The sequence below is a fragment of the Lipotes vexillifer genome, unplaced genomic scaffold (genome assembly GCF_000442215.2).
Source record: "Lipotes vexillifer unplaced genomic scaffold, Lipotes_vexillifer_v1.1 scaffold1127, whole genome shotgun sequence".
Lineage (NCBI taxonomy): Eukaryota > Metazoa > Chordata > Mammalia > Artiodactyla > Lipotidae > Lipotes > Lipotes vexillifer.
Genome location: NW_006770020.1, coordinates 171,507 through 192,334, shown reverse-complemented (window position 1 = coordinate 192,334; position 20,828 = coordinate 171,507). Strand labels below are relative to the sequence as shown.

Genomic DNA, 20,828 nt, shown 5'->3' with positions numbered 1-20,828 from the left:
AAAAGCAGCGTATGTTTGTTCACAGCCTTGAATTTGATTCCTTTTTTCTTATTGTAGGAAAAATGTCCTATCTCATAACAGGGACGGGAGGGGGGCAACCATGGGTGCCGCACTGGAATTCAACCCATGCGGAGGTTGAAAAAACTGGGGACTAGTCAGTGGAGAAATGAACGTGGAATATAAAGAGTCCCTATGGAAGATCAGCTACATTTTCCTCCAGTTTCGTCAGCCTGGCTCAGTGAACTGTTCCAATCCCATCCCAGAGGCAAGCTGAGTCAAAGAGGAAAAGATGGTCATGATCCCATTGCGCGCGCGCGCGCGCACACACACACACACACACACACACACACACACACACACACACAAGAAAGAGACCAGTGCAGCTCTTCTAGTGCAGTCTGTGCCGCTCACATGGTGTCATGGCGCCGGCGGTGCAGAGACAGGTGGTCAGAGCGAGAAAAGCTACGATTGCAGTCTGTGCACCGGAAAGGCTTGATGCCTGTGTGCTTGCGGAAATGGCGGGTTAGCTCATCTGAGCGAGCAAATTTCCAGGAGCAGCCATCCCAGGTGCATTTATAAGGCTTCTCTCCTAAAAAAGGGAATATGACAAAACAAAGGGAGTCAGATAAGAGACGTTTGGATCCCGAAAAGATAACAGAGTACATAACCTTTTATAAAGTCAAAAAATTAAGCAATCACTTTAAAGACATGTTCTCTTTCACCTTTACTGAAGTCCCAAAGAGAAGCCACGATGGTTGAATGGAAAACACATAGGCTGTGCCTCAAACAGGCCTTTGCTTGAATCCTGGCTCTAGTACATAGTAGTTGTGTGACCTTAAATAAATCACTTCTCCCTGGCTGGATCTCTGATTTTTCATCTCTAAAGAGGGATAAAAATATCTCACAAGGTTGTATGAAACATTTTATCCTTTAAACATAGCCAATAAATGATAAAACGGGGATCAAAACCCAAATCTTTGACATTTTCCACTATACCACACAGTAGTAACTGTATTTTCTCCTCTAATAGCTCCCCAAAAATAATAGTCTAAAATAGAGCCATAGACACAGGAAGAATGTGTGGTTCACTGGAATGGGTCTTCAGTTAAGACTACAGGCCTTTTTCTGTGAAAGATCAGAAACTCAGTGGCATGAAATGGGGTGAGGAGAAGTGTCAAGTCAAACTTTTTGAAATAGTTACATGCTTGCTCAGTACCCCCAGGTTGCACCTGGGTTATATATGGAAAATGTATGCTTTGGGTAGAAAACTATATAAAAAAAAAAAGTAATATAAAAATCATTAACACAGTATAACCCCATAATGGTGTATATGTCACATAACACATATTTATATACTCAGAATAAGGGGAATATCAACACACTTACATATAAATTATGAGAGAAATTATTAACAGTGAGTGAATATCTGGAAAGTGAGGATGAAAATGAGAAGAGAAGATGAGAATCAGGTGAGAAGAGGATTTTTACTTTTCACCTTCCTGTATTGTTGGAATGTTTTAAAAATCATGTAGCTGTATCTTATAATAAAAATTTAAACATAAAAAGGTAAGAAGCTATGAGCAAAAAATAAATATTAACTACGGTTAAGTTAAGATTATGGAGTTAGGGTAACGATTGTTTTCTTTTTAATGTGTTTCCCTACTTCCCATCTTCTACGATGAGCATGTATAATCTTATAATCATAAATAATAGATAATGTAGGTATTCAGTTGGCCAAAAATTTCATTTGGGTTTTTCTGTAACATCTTATGGAAAAACTCGAATGAACGTCTTAGCCAACCCGTACAAAATGTATTGGTATTTTAATGGTCTTTCTTACTTTGGTTCTTTCTCCTCTTCTCCTTATAAATACTCCAGAGCATTTTACTTTATGTTGTTCTAAATTCTGGTGGCAATCTGGTTTGCATATGCTGTTTTTCAACTTACTGCTCAACACTTATCAATCCTCCTAAGTGTTTACTAATTAACTGTACAGCTTTCAAACAATGGGCAACAGAATGTAATTCACTCTGACTCACAGTTGTGGACAATACCAAGGCAACAATTTTGAGGATTAAATATGCCAATTACTAATCATTTCAATATACAGAAATTTCTGCATTAGCTGCTAAGAAGAATGAGATAGAGCTGGATGTAGTGAGAACAAAAGATGGCCAATGAAATGTTATAAAATGAAAAGAAAAAGCTACTGAATGGCTATGCACCACACACATGCACACACACAGAGTAGGATCCCATTTACATTCCCTAAACTTCTCTACCTCTGTGTCTCTGTGTCTGTCTCTCTGTTTCTCTCTCTCTCCCTCTCACACACACACACACAACTCCCAAACAAAGAGAAAAGATCTGGAAGACTACACAGCAAATTACCAGTGGAAAGGAGAATGAGACTGTAGATGGTGTTTAGTGTGTAAATGGAATTTTTCAGTTTGGTCTATATAATTCTATTCCATCTCCACACCTCCAAACACTGCTATACATTTTGTTGCAATCTCTCAAGAATTTCTCCTACTTCTATCTTCTCTACACTCAAATGAAGAAAATTTGACTTGTAAAGCAATGACATCCTGTGGTGATAAGAGCTCATTGCTAGAATACACAGATTACACAATCCAGCAAGGAGACCAATTTTTCCTATTGCAAAAGCTGTTACCTTTTATTATCATTGAACAGGCTCCTGTTTGTGCTAATGCACTTCATGTGGCACAACTCAACTCATGACCTTCATCAATACATCATCGATATTGAAGAACAAAACATACATAGGGAAAATAATAATATAAAATGTACATATTAGGGGCTTCCCTGCCGATGCAGGGGACGCGGGTTCGTGCCCCGGTCCAGGAGGATCCCACATGCCATGGAGCGGCTGGGCCCGTGAGCCATGGCCGCCGAGCCTGCGCGTCCAGAGCCTGTGCCTCACAACAGGAAAGGCCACGACAGTGAGAGGCCCACGTGCCACAAAAAAAAAAAAAAACGTAAAATGTGGGCGCACCCCTGCCGATGCAGGGGACACGAGTTCGTGCCCCGGTCCGGGAAGATCCCACATGCCATGGAGCGGCTGGGCCCGTGAGCCATGGCCGCCGAGCCTGCGCGTCCAGAGCCTGTGCCTCACAACAGGAAAGGCCACGACAGTGAGAGGCCCACGTGCCACAAAAAAAAAAAAAAACGTAAAATGTGGGCGCACCCCTGCCGATGCAGGGGACACGAGTTCGTGCCCCGGTCCGGGAAGATCCCACATGCCATGGAGCGGCTGGGCCCGTGAGCCATGGCCGCCGAGCCTGCGCGTCCAGAGCCTGTGCCTCACAACAGGAAAGGCCACGACAGTGAGAGGCCCACGTGCCACAAAAAAAAAAAAAAACGTAAAATGTGGGCGCACCCCTGCCGATGCAGGGGACACGAGTTCGTGCCCCGGTCCGGGAAGATCCCACATGCCATGGAGCGGCTGGGCCCGTGAGCCATGGCCGCCGAGCCTGCGCGTCCAGAGCCTGTGCCTCACAACAGGAAAGGCCACGACAGTGAGAGGCCCACGTGCCACAAAAAAAAAAAAAAACGTAAAATGTGGGCGCACCCCTGCCGATGCAGGGGACACGAGTTCGTGCCCCGGTCCGGGAAGATCCCACATGCCATGGAGCGGCTGGGCCCGTGAGCCATGGCCGCCGAGCCTGCGCGTCCAGAGCCTGTGCCTCACAACAGGAAAGGCCACGACAGTGAGAGGCCCACGTGCCACAAAAAAAAAAAAAAACGTAAAATGTGGGCGCACCCCTGCCGATGCAGGGGACACGAGTTCGTGCCCCGGTCCGGGAAGATCCCACATGCCATGGAGCGGCTGGGCCCGTGAGCCATGGCCGCCGAGCCTGCGCGTCCAGAGCCTGTGCCTCACAACAGGAAAGGCCACGACAGTGAGAGGCCCACGTGCCACAAAAAAAAAAAAAAACGTAAAATGTGGGCGCACCCCTGCCGATGCAGGGGACACGAGTTCGTGCCCCGGTCCGGGAAGATCCCACATGCCATGGAGCGGCTGGGCCCGTGAGCCATGGCCGCCGAGCCTGCGCGTCCAGAGCCTGTGCCTCACAACAGGAAAGGCCACGACAGTGAGAGGCCCACGTGCCACAAAAAAAAAAAAAAACGTAAAATGTGGGCGCACCCCTGCCGATGCAGGGGACACGAGTTCGTGCCCCGGTCCGGGAAGATCCCACATGCCATGGAGCGGCTGGGCCCGTGAGCCATGGCCGCCGAGCCTGCGCGTCCAGAGCCTGTGCCTCACAACAGGAAAGGCCACGACAGTGAGAGGCCCACGTGCCACAAAAAAAAAAAAAAAAAAAGATCATACACCATGATCAAGTTGGACTTATCCCTGGGATGATGCAAGGATGGTTTGATATACTTAAATCAATGAACGTGATAAAACACATTAACAAATTTAAGAAAAAATCTGCTGATCATCTTAATAGATGGAGTAAAAGCACTTGAAAAAGTTCAGTATCCATTCATAATTAAAATGCTCAACAAAGTAGGTATATAAGAACTTACTTCAACACAAGACATATATGACAACAGCTAACATCACAATCAATAGCAAAAAACTAAAAGCTTTTGTCCTAAGATCCAGCACAAGGTAAGGAAGCTGACTCTTCCCCTTTCTTTTCAAAATATTACTGGAACTCATAGCCATAGCATTATACAAGAAAAGGAAATAAAAGTCACCCAAGATGCTCAACATCACTAATTATTAGAGAAACGCAAATCAAAACTACAGTGAGGTACTACCTCACACTGGTCAGAATGGCCATCATTAAAAAGTCTACAAACAACAAATGGTGGAGAGGGTGTGGAGAAAAGGGAACCCTCCTACACTGTTGGTGGGAATGTAAGTTGGTACAGCCACTATGGAAAACAGTATGAAGATTCCTTAAAAAACTAAAAGTAAAGTTGCCATATGATCCAGCAATCCCATTCCTTGGCATATATCTGGACAAAACTAAAATTAAAAAAGATACATGCAACCCCTATGTTCATAGCAGTACTATTCATGATAGCCAAGACATGGAAACAACCTAAATGTCCATAGCCAGATGAATGGATAAAGAAGATGTGGTACATATATACAATGGAATATTACTCAGCTATAAAAAAGAATGAAATAATGCCATTTACAGCAACATGGATGGACCTGAGATTATCATACTAAGTGAAGGAAGCAAGAGAAAGACAAATACCATATGATACCATTTATATGTGGAATCTAAAATGTGACACAAATGAACCCATCTGTGAAACAAAAATAGATTCACAGACATAGAGATCAGACTTATGGCCAAAGGGGAGCGAGTGTGGGGGAGGGATGGATTGGGAGTTTAGTGTTAGCAGATGCAAACTATTATATATAGAGTAGATAAACAAGGTCCTACTGTATAGCACAGGGAACTATATTCAATATCCTGTGATAAACCATAATGGAAAAGAATATAAAAAAGAATGTATACATATGTATAACTGAATCACTTTGCTCTACAACAGAAATTAATGCAACATTGTAAATCAACTACACTTCAGTAAAAGAAAGGCACCCAAAACAGAAAGGAAGAAAAAAGTTATCTTCATTTGCAGATGATATGATCATATATATAAACAACACCAATGTTTTTAACATCTTTATTGGAGTATAATTGCTTTACAATGATGTGTTAGTTTCTGCTTTATAACAAAGTGAATCAGCTATACATATACATATGTTCCCATATCTCTTTCCTCTTGCGTCTCCCTCCCTCCCACCCTCCCTATCCCACCCCTCTAGGTGGTCACAAACCACCGAGCTGATCTACCTGTGCTATGTGGTTGCTTCCCACTAGCTATCTATTTTATGTTTGGTAGAGTGTATATGTCCATGCCACTCCCTCACTTTGTCACAGCTTACCCTTCCCCCTCCCCATATCCTCAAGTCCATTCTCTAGTAGGTCTGTGTCTTTATTCCTGTCTTACCCCTAGGCTCTTCATGACTTTTGTTTTCTTAGATTCCATATATATGTGTTAACATACAGTATTTGTTTTTCTCTTTCTGACTTACTTCAACACCAAATTTTAAACAAACAAAAACTGACCTAATTAAAGGTTTTAGAATTAATTAAAGAATTCAGTAAATTTACAATATACAAAATCAAAACAGAAAAATCACTCATGTTTCTAAACACAAACAACAAAGTATCTGAAACAGAAATGAAGGAAATAATACAATTCAAAATAGCTACAAAAAGAATAAAATAGTTAGGAATAAATTTAACCAATGAGGTTAGAGACTTGTACACAGAAAATTATACAACACCAATGAAGGAAATTAAAGAAGGTACAGACATCTTTCCATCTGGAAAGATATCACATGTTTGTGGATTGGTAAAATTAATATTGTTAAAATATCCATAACTCAAATTGACCTACAGATTCAATGTGACTCCTTTCAAAACCCCAATGGTATTCTTTACAGTAATAGAAAAAAGAATTCTAAAGTTCATGTGGAACTGCAAAAGACCCTGAATAGCCAAAGCAATTTTGATAAAAAAGAATAAGGTTGGAGGCATTCCAAGTCCTGATTTCAAAATATATTACAAAGCTACAGTAATCAAAATAGTAAAGTACTGACATAAAAATAGAGATATAGACCAATGGAATAGAGATCTCAGATAGAAATACATGCATCTATAGTCAATTGATCTTCAACAACGTGTCTATTAGAAACAATGAGAGAATAATGTCTTTGATGAATGGTGTTGGAAAAACTGGATATCCACATACAGAAGAATGAAATTGGACCCTTATCTCATATCATATACAAAAATAAACTCAAAATGGATTAACATCTAAAATGTAAAACCAGAAATCATAAAATTACAGAAGTAAACATAGGAGGAAGCTTCTTTTCTTTTATTGAAGTATAATTGATTTACAATGTTGTGTTAGTTTCAGGTGTAGAGCAAAATGAACTGAATCATTTCATTGTACACCTGAAACTAATACAACATTGCAAATATAAATGTATATACATATATTTGAAGTTATATTTATACATGTATATTTCTTACCAGATTATTTTTCGTTACAAATTATTACAAGATACTGAATATCACTCCCTATGTTATGCAGTATATCCTTGTTTCTTATCTATTTTAAGTATAGTAGTTTGTATCTGTTAATCCCATAAATCTAAATTATCTCTCCCGTAATCCCTTCCCCTTTGGTAACCATAAGTTTGTTTTCTATGTCTATGAGTCTGTTTCTATTTTGTATAGAGATTCCTTTGTATTACTTTTTAGATTCCACATGTAAGTGATATCATATATTTGTCTTTGTCTGACTTCACTAAGTATAATATTCTCTAGGTCCATCCATGTTGCAGCAAATGACAATATTTCATTCTTTTTTATGGCTGAGCAATATTCCATTATCTATATACTACATCTTCTCAAACCAATCCTCTGGTGATGGGTAACTGTTTTTTTCCCATGTCTTGGCTGTTGTAAATAGTGCTGCTATGAACATGGGGTGCACATATCTTTTCAAATTAAAGTTTTTATCTTTTCTGTATATATAACCAGGAATGGGATTGCTGAATCATATAGTAGCTTTACTTTTAGTTTTTAAAGGAATCTCCATACTGTTTTCAACAGTGGCTGCACCAATTTACGTTCCCTCAAACAATATAAGAGGGTTCCCTTTTCTCCACACCCTCTCCAACATTTACTATTTGTAGATTTTGATGATAGCCATTTTGACTAGTGTGAGATGATACCTCATTGTGGTTTTGATTTGCATTTCTCTAATAATTAGCAATGTTGAGCATCTTTTCATGTCCCTGATGGCCATCTGTATGCCTTCTTTGGAGAAATGTCTGTTTAAGTCTTCTGCCCATTTCTTGATTGAGTTGTTTGTTCTTTTGATGTTGAGTTATATGAGCTGTTTGTGCATTTTGGAAATTAACCCATTGTTGGTTGCATCATTTGCAAATATTTTCTTCAATTCCATAGGTTGTCTTTTTCATTTTCTTTATGATTTTCATTGCTGTGCAAAAGAGTTTAAGTTTTATTAGGTCCAACTTATTTTTGCTTTTTTCCTTTTTGCATTGGGAGACTGATCTAAGAAAATGTTCCTATGATTTATGTCCAAGAATGTTTTCCCTATGTTCTCCTCTAGGAGTTGTATGGTGTCATGTCTTATATTTAGGTCTTTAAACCATTTTGAGTTTATTTTTGTATATGGTGTGAGGCAGTGTTCTAATTTCATTGATTTACATTAAACTGTCCAACTTTCCCAACACCACTTGTTGAAGAGCCTGTCTTTTCTCCATTGTATGTTCTTGCCTCCTTTGTCATAGATTAATTGACCATAGGTGTGTGGGTTTATTTCTGGGCTTTCTATTCTGTTCCACTGAGCTATATGTCTGTTTTTGTGCCAATACCACAATGTTTGGATTCCTGTAGCTTTTTAGTATAGTCTGAATTCTGGAAAGGCTATACCTCCAGCTCTATTCATTTTCCTCAGGATTGCTGTGCCAATTCTGTTTCTTTGTAGTTCCATACAAATTTTAGGATTATTTTCTCTCATTCTGTGAAAAATGTCACATGGGTACTTTGAGAAAGATTGCATTAAATCTGTAGATTGCTTTGGGTAGTATGGCCATTTTAACAATATTAATTCTTCTAATCTAAGAGCAGGGGATATATTTCCATTTCTTTGAATCCTCTTCAATTTCCTTTATGAATGTTTTATAGTTTTCACCTCCTAGGTTAAGATTATTCTTAAAGATTTTTAATGTGACTTTAAATGGTATTCTTTCATTGTTAGTGTAAAGAAATGCAACAGATTTCTGTATATTAATCTTGTATCCTGCTAACTTTCTTAATTCATTTGTTAGTTCTAATAGATTTTGTGTGGAGACTATAGGGTTCTCTCTATATATAGACGATCATTTCATCTGCACATAGTGACAGTTTTACCTCTTCTTTTCCAAGTTAGATACTTTTTATTTCTTTTTCTTGTCCAATTGTGGTGGCTAGAAATTCCAAAGCTATGTTGAATAGAATTGGTGAGAGTCAGCATCCTTGTCTTGTTCCTGAATTTAGCTTGAAGACTTTCAGCTTTTCACCATTGAGTATTGCATTGGCTGTGAGTTTGTTATAAATGGTTTTTAATATGTTGAGAAACATTCTCCCTATACCCACTTTTGTTTTTATCATGAATGGATGTTGAATTTTGTCACATGCTTTCTCTGCCTCTATTGAGATGATCATGTGTTTTTTGTCTTTCCTTTTGTTAATGTGGGGTATCACACTGATTGATTTGCAAATGTTGAATCATCTGGAATGAATCCAACTTGATTATGGTGCATGATCCTTTTTAGACACTGTTGGATTTGGTTTGCTAGTATTTTGTTAAGGATTTTTGCCTGAATATTCATCAAAGACATTGGCCTGTAATTTTCTTTTTCTTTTTCTTTTTTTGTAGTGTCTAGTTTTGGTATCAGGGTGATGGTGGCTTCATAGAATGAATTTGGGAGTGTTCCATCCTCTTAAATTTTTTTGGAATGGTTTTAGAGGGATAGGTATAATCTCTCTTTTGTATGTTTGATAGAATTCCCCAGTGAAGTCATCTGTTCCCGGACTTTTGTTTGAAGGGAGTTTTTAAAATTACAAATTCTATTCCACTTTTAGTGATTAGTGTGTTCATATTATCTGTTTCTTTTTGAATCACTTTTGGCAAGCTGTATGTTTCTAAAAACTTGCCCATTTCCTCCAGGTTGTCCACCTTTTTGGTACATAACTTTTCATAGTATTCTCTTATAATGTTTTTTTTTATGTGTGTGTTATCAGATATTTCTCCTCTTTCATTCCTTATTTTATTTATTTGGGTCCTCTTTCTTTTCTTCTTGGTGAGCCTGTCTAGAATTTGTTGATTTTGTTTATCTTAAAAAAACAAAAACCAAAAAACAGCTCTTGGTTTTATTGAACTTTTCTATTATTTAAAAAAATCTGTTTTATTTATTTACCCTCCAATCTTCATTATTTCATTCCTTCTGCTGACCATTGGTTTTTTTTTTGTTCTTCTTTTTTGAAATTCTTTTAGGTGGTAGGTTACGTTGTTTGTTTGATTATTCCTGTTTCTTGAGGAGGTCCTGTATTGCTATGAACTTGCCTCTTAGAACTGCTTCTGCTGCATCCCATAAATTCTGTAAGGTTGTGTTTTCATTTTTGTTTGTCTTTAGGTATTTTCTGATTTCTTCTTTGATTTCATCTTAGACCCATTTGTTATTTTAGTAGCATTTTAATTTTCCTCATGTTTGTTCTGTTTCTGTTTTTCTTTCTGTGTTTAATTTCTAGATTCACACTGCTGTTGTCAGAAAAGATGCTTGAAATTATCTCCATCCTCTTAAATTTATGAGGCTTGTTTTGTTACCTAGTATATGATCTACCTTAGAGAACATTACATGCACACTTGAAAAGAATGTGTATTTTGATGTTTTCCTTTGTTTTGTTTTTTGTATATTGTGTCTTGTAGATATAAATGAAGTTCAACTGGTCTACTGTGTCATTTAGGACCTCTGGTGTCTTACTTAATTTTCTGTCTAAATGATATTTCCATTGATGTCAGTGGTTATTAAAGGCCCCTACTATGGTTGTATTACTATCCCTTTCTCCCTTTATGTCCCTTAGTATTTATTTTATATATTTAGGTGCTCCAATATGGGGTGCATAAATTTAACAAGTGTAACATTATCTACTTGTATTGATTCCTTTATAATTTATGATGTCTTTCTTTTTCTTTCTTTATGGCATTTGTTTTAAAAACCTACAACCAAGAATACTCTAACAAGCAAGGCTCTCATTCACATTCGATGATGGAGAAATCAAAAGCTTTACAGACAAGCAAAAGCTAAGAGGATTCAGCACCACCAAAGCAGCTATACAACAATTGTAAAGGAACCTCTCTAGGCAAGAAAGACAAGAGAACAGAACAAAAGAGGAAAGGAGGAAAAAAGACCTACAAAAACAAACCTAAAACAATTAGGAAAATGGTAATAAGAACATACATATTGATAATTACCTCAAATGTAAATAAATTAAATGCTCCAACCAAGAGACATAGACTGGCTGAATGGATACAAACACAAGAGTTATATGTATGCTGTCTACAAGAAACCCACATCAGACCTAGTGACATATATAGACTGAAAGTGAGGGGATGGAAAAAATATTCCAGGCAAATGGAAACCAAAAGAAAGCTGGGGTAGCAATACCCATACCAGACAAGATAGACTTTAAAAAAAGGCTGTTGCAAGAGACAAGGAAGGACACTACATAATGATCAAGGGATCAATCCAAGGAGAAGATATAATATTTGTATATATTTATGCACCCAACATAGCAGAATATCAATACATAAAGCAAATACTAACAACCATAAAAAGGGAAATCAACAGTAACACAATAATAGTGGGGGGCTTTAACACCCTACTTACACCAATGGACAGATTATGCAGACAGAAAATTAATCAGGAAACACATGTCTTAAATGACACATTAGACCAGATAGACTTAATTGATATTTATAGGACATTTCATCCAAAAGCAGCAGAATACACTTTCTTCTCAAGTGCATGTGGAACATTCTGCAGGATAGACCACACCTTGGGTCACAAATGAAGCCTTGGTAAATTTAAGAAAATTGAAATTATACCAAACATCTTTTCCAACCACAATGATATGAGGTTAAAAATCAATTACAGAAAAAAAAACTTTAAAAAACACAAACACATGGAGGCTAAACAATATGCTACTAAATAACCAATGGATCACTGAAGAAATCAAAGAGGAAATCAAAAAATACCTGGAAACAAATGACAATGGAAACATGATGACCCAAAACCTATGGGATGCAGCAAAAGCAGTTCTAAGAGGGAAGTTAATAGCAATACAACCCTACCTCAAGAAACGAGAAAAATCGCAAATAAACAATTTGACCTTACACCTAAAGCAATTAGAGAAAGAACAATGAAACTCAAACTTAGAAGGAAAGAAATCATAAAGATCAGAGCAGAAATAAATGAAATAGAGAGAAAGAAAATAGCAAAGATCAATGAAACTAAAAGCTAGTTCTTTGAGAATATAAACAAAATTGATAAAAATTTTATCCAGACTCACCAAGAAAAAAGGGAGATAATTTAAATCAGTAAAATTGGAAGTAAAAAGGGAGAAGTTACTGGCACCACAGAAATACAAAGGATCATAACATACTACTACAAGCAACTATATGTCTATAAAATGGACAACCTGAAAGAAATGGACAAATTCTTAGAAAGGTAAAACCTTCCAAGACTGAACCAGGAAGAAATAGGAAGTATGAACAGACCAATCACAAGTAATGAAATTGAAACTGTGATTAAAAATATTCCAACAAACCAAAGTCCAGGACCAGATGGTTTCACAGGTGAATTCTATCAAACATTTAGAGAAGAAACACTTATCCTTCCCAAACTCTTCCAAAAACTGCAGAGGAAGGAACATTCCCCAGCTCATTGTATCAGGCCAATATTACCCTGATATCAAAACAAGACAAAGATATCACAAAAAAAGAAAATTAAAGGCCAGTATCACTGATGAACATAGATGCAAAAATCCTCAAAAAAATACGAGCAAACAGAATCCAACAACACATTAAAAGAATCATACACCCTGATCAAGTGGGATTTATCCGAGATGCAAGGATTCTTCAATATACGCAAAACAATCAATGTGATACACATTAACAAACTGATGAATAAAACCCATATGATCATCTCAATAGATTCAGAAAAAGCTTTTGACAAAATTCAACAACAATTTATGATAAAAACTCTCCAGAATGTGAGCATAGAGGGAACCTACCTCAACATAATAAAGGCCATATGTGACAAACCTATAGCAAACATCATTCTCAATGGTGAAAAGCTGAAAGCATTTCCTCTAAGATCAAGAACAAGACAAGGATTTCCACTCTCACCATTATTATTCATCAGAGTTTTGGAAGTCTTAGCCATGGAAATCAGAGAAGAAAAATAAATAGAAGGAATCCAAACTGGAAAAGAAGTAAAAATGTCACTGTTTGCAGATGACATGATACTATACATGGAAAATCCTAAAGATGCCACCAGAAAACTTGTAGAGCTAATCAATGAATTTGGTAAAGTTGCAGGTTACAAAATTGATACACAAAAATCTCTTGCATCCCTATACACTAACAATGAAAGATCAAAAAGAGAAATTAAGAAAACAATCCCATTTACCGTTACAGCAAAAAGAATAAAATACCTAGGAATAAACCTACCTAAGGAGACAAAAGACCTGTCCTCAGAAAACCATAAGATACTGATGAAAGAAATCAAAGATGGCACAAACAGATGGAGATATATAAGATATTCTTGGATTGGAAGAGTCAATATTGTTAAAATGACTATACTACTCAAAGCAATCTACAGATTCAGTGCAATTCCTTGTAAATTACCAAGGGCATTTTTCACAGAATTAGAACAAAAAAATTTACAGTTTGTATGGAAACACAAAAGAGCACAAATAGCCAAGACAATCTTGAGAAAGAAAAACAGATCTGGAGGAATCCAGCTCCCTGTCTTCAGACTATACTACAAAGCTACCATAATCACGACAGTATGGTATTGGTGCAAAAACAGTAATATAGATCAAGAGAATAGGATATAAAGCCAAGAGATAAACCCACGAACCTATGGTCACCTAATCTATAACAAAGGAGGCAAGAAAAAACAATGAAGAAAAGACAGTTTCTTCAATAAATGGTGCTGGGAAAACTGGACAGCTACATGTAAAAGAATGAAATTAGAACACTCCATAACACCATACAGAAAAATAAACTCAAAATGGATTAAAGACCTGAATGTAAGGCTGGACACTATAAAAGCCCTAGAGGAAAACATAGGCAGAACACTCTTTGACATAAATTGCTGCATGACCTTTTTTCATCTACCTCCTAGAGTAATGAAAATAAAAAGAAAAATAAACAAATGGGATCTAATTTAACATAAAACTTTTGCATAGCAAAGGAAACTTAAAAAAAAAACGGAAAAACAACACACAGAATGGGAGAAAATTTTTGCAAATAAAACAACTGACAAGAGATTAATCTCCAAAATATACAAACAGGTCATAGAGCTCAATATCAAAAAAAACAAATAACCCAAACAGAAAATGGGCAGAAGATCTAAATAGACATTTCTCTAAAGAAGACATACAAATGGACAAAATGCACATTAAAAAAGATGCTCAACATCAGTAATTATTAGAGAAATGCAAATCAAAACTATAATGAGGTATCAACTCACACCATTCAGGATGGCCATCATCAAAATATCTACAAACAATAAATGCTGGAAAAGATATGGAGAAAATATAAGCCTACTACACTGTTGGTGGGAATGTAAATTGGTACAGTCACTATGAGAACAGTATGGAGATTCCTTAAAAAACTAAAAATAAAACTACCATATGACCCAGCAATCCCACTCCTGGGCATATACCCAGAGAATACCATAATTCAAAAAGATACATGCACCCCAATATTCATTGAAACAGTATTTACAATAGCCATGACATGGAAGCAACCTAAATGTCTTTCAAAAGAGGACTGGATAAAGAAGATGTGGTACATATATGCAATGGAATATTACTCAGCCATTAAAAATAATAAAATAATGTAGCAACATGGATAGACCTGGAGATTATCACACTAAGTGAAGTAAGTCAGAGAAAGACAAATATTATATTACATCACTTATATGCAGAATCAAAAAAATGATACAAATGAACTTATTTACAAAACAGGAACAGACTCACAGATTTAGAGAATGAACTTTTGGTTGTCAAGGGGGAAAGGTAGCAGGGAGGGATAGTTAAGGAGTTTGGGATTGACATGTACACACTGCTTTATTTAAAAAATAATAATAATAAATTATCAGAAGTAGGGTTCAAAGCATTACTAATAAAATGAACTTGTGAAAAGAACAGTTGAACACTTTAGAATTTCACTAGAAACTAGAAAATATTTTAAAAAACAGTCAGGACTGAAGAATATAATAACTGAAATTAAAAATTCACTAGAAAAAAATAACAGAAGACTAGGTGATACAGAAAAATGCATAAGTGATCTGCAAGGTAGAATAATGGATACCACCCAATCAGGACAGCAAAAAGAAAAACAATTTAAAAAATTAAGGTAGTTTAAGGGACCTTTGAAACAATATCAAGTTGTTCTAACATTCACATTATAGGGCTTCCAGAAGGGGAAAAGAGAGAAAGTGTCAAAAATGAATTTGATGAAATTGCAGCTGAAAACTTCCCAAATGTGAAGAAGGAAACAGATATCCAGGTACAGAAAACACAGAGAGTCCTAAACAAGATGAATGCAAAGAGACTCATACCAAGACATTTCATAATGAAAATGGCAAAAATTAAACACAAAGACAGAATTCTAAATACAGCAAGAGGGGGATTGATCAAGATGGAGGAGTAAGAGGACATGGAGCTCATCTTCCCCATGAACACAGCAAAAATTCAACTATACATGGAACAAGTCACACAGAAAGCTAGCTGAAAACTGGCAGAAAGACTCGTATACAACCAAGGCTGTTAGAAAGATCCACATGTAATGTGGTAGGAAGGAAATAAAAGTGATTGGGTCAGGATCTGTGCCCCTGGGAGGGGCCTCAGAAGGAAGGGGAGAATGCACAGGCAGATACCAGCCCTTGGAAATGAGCCATGAGAGCCACAGATTGAGCACCCAAGTCCTGCACTCCTGAGCCAGGGAGATGAGCTCACTTGGTTGGTTGGAGGAATGATTGGACTAACAGGAGGGCTGTGGGAAGGCTGGACTTCACTAGTGATAAGCACGTGTGTATGTTGGCTTGCCTCTGAGGCAGGATGGAGAAAAGACTGATCTAATGATTGCCAGATTTCCATGGCCTTCTCTGCATGCATCCCAGCCTGAGCCCAGCAAATGCTTTGGCCTGCTCACTTCTTGTCACAGTGCCACACTGGATCTAGGGTTGCCATGACCAGGAAGAAGACTTGGCTGTAGAATGCAAAGGATACTGATTCCCAGAGGAGAACCTATGTAGAGTGGTGGTAGCTATTGTTAGTGCTTACTCAAGCAGTGCATCAGATGTAGCCCAAAACTCTGACAGTGGCCACTTTACCACAACTCATGCCCTGTATATGCTGAGAATCCCCACAGGACTCCCACCTGCCCTGCATTATTATTCCACAACTGGGTGGGTGCAGCAGAAGCTGGGGACTAAATCAGCTGTGAGGGACAAAGGGGACTTCTATCCAATGCTGTGTCTGAGCCAAGCAAGGCAAACAATTGTGGTGCCTCCACAGGCAGTAAAATGGAGATAGCTTCATCCTCTGTCTGTAGCTGACATGAGCCTAGAGCTCACACAGAGTCACATTGCTTCAGCACTCTGCCTCTCTGGGGCAAGGACCCTAATCCTGGGAGAAGGGAAAACACACACTTAAACAGAGACAGCTCAGACCTGACCCTCAGGGCTTCTGCTCCAGCAACATGGGATCAGACCCCACCTCTGATAGGGCCATGATGGCTACTGAGCAGAGAGGAAGTTCCACCTCACACCCAGCTCCATCTCTAGCTTCTCCATCTCCAGCCCCACCAAAGTGATAAATGCCAGCACACCCTGGGGAAAGAAATGACTGGCATCCACATCAAATCCAGGTCTCCAAGCAAAGGCACTGGGCACACACATTCTGTACAGGGCACTCCCACATAAAAACACCCCTTCAAGAAAGTAATAGGTAACTGTTTCACCTAAATTAATAGAGACAGAGAAATTTAAGCAAAATGAAAAGGCAGAGGAACTGCTCTCAATCAAAAGAGCAAGAGAATATACCTGAAGAAAATGAATAATGAAACAGAAATAAACAATTTGACAAATAAAGAATTCAAAGCATTGGTAACAAAAATGTTAAGTAAATTAGGGAAGATTATAGATGAACACAGTAAAAATTTTAACAAGTAGAAAATATTTAAAAAGCCCCATTAAGAAATGAAGAATTAAATAAGTGAAATAAAAAACACACTAGAAGGAATGAATAGCAAATTAAGTGATGCATAAGAACACATAAGTGATATGGAAGGCAGAATACTGGAAATCACCCAATCAGAACAGCAAAAAGAAAAACAAATTTAAAAATGAAAGCAGTATAAGATATCTGGGATAACATTAAGCATACCAACTTTCACATTATAGGGGTCTCAGAAGAAGAAGAGAGAGAAGGGGAATGAAGATGTATTTGAGTAAATTATGGCTGAAAACTTCCCAAACATAAAGATGGAAACAGATATACAAGTACAGGAAGCACAGAGGGTACCAAACTAGATTAACCCAAACAGATCTACACCAAGACATACCATATTTTTACAAATAACAAAAGTTAAAGACAGAATTATACAGGAATCAATAGAAAAACAAAGTCATATACAAGGGAACATCCATAAGACTATCAGCTAATTTCTCTGCAGAAACTTTGTAGGCAAAAAGGGAATGGTGTAATATATTCAAAGGGTTGAAAGGGAAAAAATCCCCTGCAACCTATGATACTCTACCCAGCAAGATTATCATTCAGAATCAGAGAGATAAAGAACTTCTCAGACAAGAAAAAACTAAAAGAGTTCATCAATACTAAACCTACCATAAAAGAAATGTTAAAGGGTCTTCTCTAAGTGGAAGAGAAGTAAGAATCTATTGTAAAGGGAAAATCCCACCAGGAAAGGCAAATATATAGTAAGGATTGAAGATCAACCAATTAAGTAAGCCAGTACAAAGATTAAAAAGACAACATATTATAAAAGCAACTATAACTACATAAACAGTTAAGAGATAAACATGAAGATGTAAAATATGATGTCAAAAAAACCAAAATGTTGGGGAGGGAAGTAAAAAATGCGGATTTTTTAGAATGTGTTTGAACTTAAACGATTATGAGTTTAAAAGAGTAGATATAGATCAACATATATGGACCCCATGCTAACCACAAATCAAAAACCTATGTAGAGACCCAAAAAATAAAAATAAGGGAATACAATAATACTACTTTAAAAAAAATCATCAAACCACAAGGGAAGAAAAACAGAAGAAGAAATGAACAGAGAAGAACTACAAAAACAATCAGGAAACAAGTAATAAGATGGGAATAAGTACATACCTATCACTAACTACTTCAGATGTCAATGGACTAAATGCTCCAATAAAAATATATGGTGACTGAATACCAAAACAAGACCCATGTGTATGCTGCTTACAAGAGACTCACTTCAGAGTTAAACACACACACAGATGGAAACTGGGGGGTTGGAAAAAGATATTTCATACAAATGAAATAAATATGAAAGTAGAGGTAACAATACTCAAAGACAAAACAGACTTTAAAACAAAGGCCATAACCAAAGACAAACAAAGGCATTATATAATGATAAAGGAATCAATACAAGAAGACGATATTTTGCTAACATATAAGAACCCAATATGGGAGCACCTAAATACATAAAACAAAATGACAATAATTCAATAATAGTAGGGGACTTTAACACTCCACTTATAGCAATTGACAGACTCCACTTATAGCAATTGACATTTGTACAGAAAATCAATAAGGCAACAGTGGTCTTAAATGACACAATAGTCCAGTTGGACTTAATAGATATCTATAGGACATTTGATCACAAAACAGCAAAATACACATTTTTTTCAAGTGCACATGGAACATTCTCCAGGATAGATCACATGCTAGGCCACAAAAGAAGCCTCAATAAATTTAAGAGGATAGAAATAATATCACGTACTTTTTGTCAACAACAATGGTATAAAACTAGAAATCAATTACAAGAAGAAAAATGGGAAAAGCACAAACACATGTAGACCAAACAACAGGCTTCTACAAAAACCAATGGTTCAATGAAGAAATCAAGGAGGAAATCAGAAAATACCTCCAGGTAGATGAAAATGGAAACACAAGTTTCCAAAATCTATGGGATGCAGCAAAAGCAGTTCTAAGAGGGAAGTTTTGTCAATACAGGCCTACCAGAAGAAACGAAAAATATCAAAAAACCAATCTAAAATTCCATCTAAAAGAATTAGAAAAAGATGAATAAAGAAAGCCCAAAGTCAGCAGAAGAAAGGAAATCATAAAGATTAGTGAGGAAATAAATAACATGGAGATCAAACAAAAACAAAACAATAGAAATGGTCAACGAAACTAAGACGTAGTTTTCTTGAGAAGATAAACAAAATTGATCAATCTTTAGGCAGGCTCATCAAAAAGAAAAGAGAGAAGATACAAATAAACAAAACAAATGAAAGAGGAGGAAATAACAAAGAATTACACAGAGATACAAAAAATGAAAAGAGAAAACTATCAATAGTTATATGTCAACAAAATGGAAAACCTAGAAGAAATGGACAAATTTCTAGAAACATACAACCTTCCAAAACTGAACTAGAAAGCAATAGACAACCTAGTCAGACTGATCACTAGTAGTGAAATTAAATCTGTTACCAAAAGAACTAAAAAATTTCCCAGCAAACAAAATTTCAAGGTCTGTTGAATTCAAAGGGAAATTCTACCAAACATTAAAGAAGAGTTAGAGTTTCCCTGGTGGTGCAGTGGTTAAGAATCTGCCTGCCAACATAGGGGACATAGGTTCGAACCCTGGTCCGGGAAGATCCCACATGCCACAGAGCAACTAAGCCCATGCATCACAACTACTCAGCCTGCACGCTAGAGCCCGTGAGCCACAACTCCTAAGCCCATGTGCTGCAACTACTGAAGCCCATGTGCCTAGAGCCCATGCTCTGCAACAAGAGAAGCCACTGCAATGAGAAGCCCGTGCACCACAATGAAGAGTAGCTCCTGCTTGCTGCAACTAGAGAAAGCCCTCATGCAATCAATGAAGACCCAATGCAGCCAACAATAAAATAAGTAAAATAAATTTTTAAAAAATAAAGAAGAGTTAATACCTATTCTTCTCAAACCATACAAAGAAATTGTAGAGGTTGGAGTATTCTCAAATTCATTATACAAGGCCACCATTACCCTGATACCAAAACCAGAAAAAGAAACTATAAAATGAAAATTATGCACCAATATCTCTGACGAATATAGATGTAAAAATCCTGAACAAAATATTAGCAAACGGAATCCAACAGTACATAAAAAGGATCTATGGTTAAGTGGGACTTATTCCAGGGTTGCAAGAATGGTTCAATATTTGCAAATCAATCTGTTTTGAAACAGATTAACAAAAAGAACAATAAAAATCATGAGATAATCTCAATAAGCACTGAAGAAGCACTTGACAAAATTCAGCATCTGTTTATAATAAAAACTCTCAAAAAGTGAGCATAGAGGGAATATACCTCACCATAATAAAGGCAAGCCTACAGTTAACATCACACTCAATGATGAAAAGATGAAAACTTTTTCTCTAATACAGTGATCCCCAACCTTTTTGGCACCAGGGACCAGTTTCATGGAAGACAATTTTTCCATGGACTGGGGTGGTGGAGATGGTTTCGGGATGGTTCAAGTGCATTACATTTATTGTGCACTTCATTTCTATTAGTATAATGTTGTAATATACAATGAAATAATTATACAACTCACCATAATGCAGAATCAGTAGGAGCCCTGAGCTTGTTTTCACTTGCCACTCATTGATAGGGTTTTGATATGAGTCTGCAA

The 20,828-nt window shown here is 37.1% G+C and overlaps 1 protein-coding gene across 1 annotated transcript in view; it reads right to left on the bottom strand.

Annotated features, from left to right (window-relative positions):
• Positions 1-355: 355 nt before the first annotated feature.
• Positions 356-20,828, bottom strand: part of KLF8 (KLF transcription factor 8) — a 65,525-nt gene continuing 45,052 nt past the window's right edge. The window contains exon 4 of the mRNA XM_007445950.1: positions 356-589. Coding sequence (XP_007446012.1) covers positions 408-589 — 182 coding nt within the window. The 3' untranslated portion in view covers positions 356-407. The remainder of the gene's footprint in view (positions 590-20,828) is intronic.